At 48.9% G+C, this 2,080-nt stretch overlaps 1 protein-coding gene across 1 annotated transcript; it reads right to left on the reverse strand.

Annotated features, from left to right (window-relative positions):
• Nucleotides 1-712: 712 nt before the first annotated feature.
• On the reverse strand, nucleotides 713-1,681 carry TMEM74 (transmembrane protein 74). Its single transcript, XM_074145782.1, has one exon. It carries the CDS (start codon nucleotides 1,679-1,681, stop codon nucleotides 713-715), a length of 969 nt encoding a protein of 322 aa, XP_074001883.1.
• Between the last annotated feature and the right edge of the window lie 399 nt (nucleotides 1,682-2,080).

The raw sequence follows: 2,080 nt of genomic DNA on the forward strand, positions 1-2,080 counted from the left end.
CTATCAATCATTGCTAATCTGAACTGAAATGGAGCCACTGACCTCAAGCTGAAAGAGCCCTTTGTCTCCTACCAATACCATGAGCCATATGGTTCCCTGCTCTTTGCCTCCTATTTTATATTTTAAATAATCATCACTTATTGTACAATTGTTTGAAAATATGGGAGGCTTATGGCAAGTCATGACCAAGTGGTGTTCTTTTTTCCCTTAGCTCTCACTCAATAGAAGGGATCAGCTTAAAATTAAAGGGTATAAAAGCACCTCTCAATTAAATATTAGCCCTGCTATTGGATTATTGGTCCTGTTTCTTGACAGTCTACCAAGTAGACTGTTAATAATCCTGCAGGCTGCAATAATTAACAGCTTCCAGAGTGTCAAGGTCATTCCTGTTCTATATGGGAGTAATAAGAAAATTATATAGGCAAGACACCAATGGAATGTTTTATATTAGGATAAAGGAGTATCTGAGGAACCTACTTATCACAAATCTCTTTTTATTCAGTGGTTTTCATTATTTTATATCAGTTGCATTTTCTCTGGCACATTTTCCCTTTACAACAAGTGCTCATATACTGCAAACATTTGATTATAGAGTTTAAGAAAAAAATGTTCTCGTCAGACAAATAAACTGCACCAGCTATCTTTAGCTGCATCTGTTTTCTTTAATGAAACATTTTCCTGTGGAAATGCTGCCTTAAAAATCATGACCACACTAATTATCTATGGCAAGCACATCTTCCTCAACTAACGACAGCTCCAGCATATTATCATTTGCACCAGACTTCATTCTGAAATTGAAAGACCCATAGAGCTTTGCAGACTCCTTGGAGGATGCAAACCTGCTCCTCCGGTACAGCTCCCCTTTCCACATGGACATCATCAGCAGGCTGGAGAGCACCACTCCCCCCAGGGTTAAGAGACACAGCCCAGCGATAACACAGCGGTCCAAGTGAGCCCCGATCCTCGCGCTCTCATTCTCCAGCCTCTCCATCTCCCGGGCAGCCACTGTGTTAGGATCCACAGTCACATCTCTGGGTACCACGTAGGAAATGATCACCAGCAAAATGCCACTAACCAGGAACAAAATGGCACTAATGAACCCGTAGTCCACGGATTTCCCTGCTGCTGCCTCCGAGGCAGTGTCGTCCTCCTCGGAGACCAGGGAAGGAGAATCGTGCACCCATTCGGGTGGCAGCTCCCTGCAGGAATGCTGCTGTGGAGGGGCATCCTGGCAGTGGCCGCCTGTATGACTGGGGGGACTTCTTGCATGCTCCAGGTTTACATTTTCATCCACGTAGGTGAATGACGTCTCCAGCTCCTGGGCACAGCAGCAGGCTTTCTTCTTCCCTCCATCCTCTTCCCCAGGCAAGCGCTCGGGTGGCTGGCAGGGCTGGGAGGTGCCGGGGGGCGCAGGGTGTCCCTGGGGAGAGGTGTCCCAGGGGGAAGGCTGGGGTGCTGGAGGGGGCTCAGCCACCGGGCCCCTCTGCAAGGGCTTGCAATGCCTTTCGCAGCGCAGGGCTGCCACGGCGGCGGCTGCTCTGGGGTCCACCTCACCCCCCTCACGCTGCTGCTGCTGCTGCTGCTGATCGTAGGGAGAGGAGGGCAGGCTCCAGCCGGCAGTGGTGCCCAGGGGCGCCTGCCTGCTCTCCTCCGCCAGGTAGAGAAGCTCCATGCAAGCCATCGACCTCGTCCCGGCCAGTCCCGACTCCTGGGCTACCGCATCCTTCAGCAAACGCTGCCCCTGACCTGCTGAAGCGGCTTCACGGTACCGGAGCTGCTCTTCTACTCTTTCACCAACGTTTTGTAAGGGACATGGCTTGTGTCAGCTGTTAAATGATTAAACAAATCCTCTCTGACATTCATTTCTTTTCGGTCTGCAAATGAAAGAGCAGAGGGGAAAAAAAACACAACAACAAAACCAAACCCAACAACCTCATGATGATACACTAATAAACCAAAGAGAAGATAACACAAACGTAATCCATCCGTCTTCCTCTCAACTGTTCGAGGGGAGATGGCAAACACGATTGTTTTAACCACGCACTTAAAACTGCAATCCTCTTGCAGATCCAAAATCTAT

This window comes from Numenius arquata, chromosome 3 (genome assembly GCF_964106895.1).
Source record: "Numenius arquata chromosome 3, bNumArq3.hap1.1, whole genome shotgun sequence".
Lineage (NCBI taxonomy): Eukaryota > Metazoa > Chordata > Aves > Charadriiformes > Scolopacidae > Numenius > Numenius arquata.

Coding starts and splice junctions, on each gene's coding strand:
- TMEM74 (XM_074145782.1), bottom strand. CDS start 1,681: ATGGCTTGCATGGAGCTTCTCTACCTGGCGGAGGAGAGCAGGCAGGCG.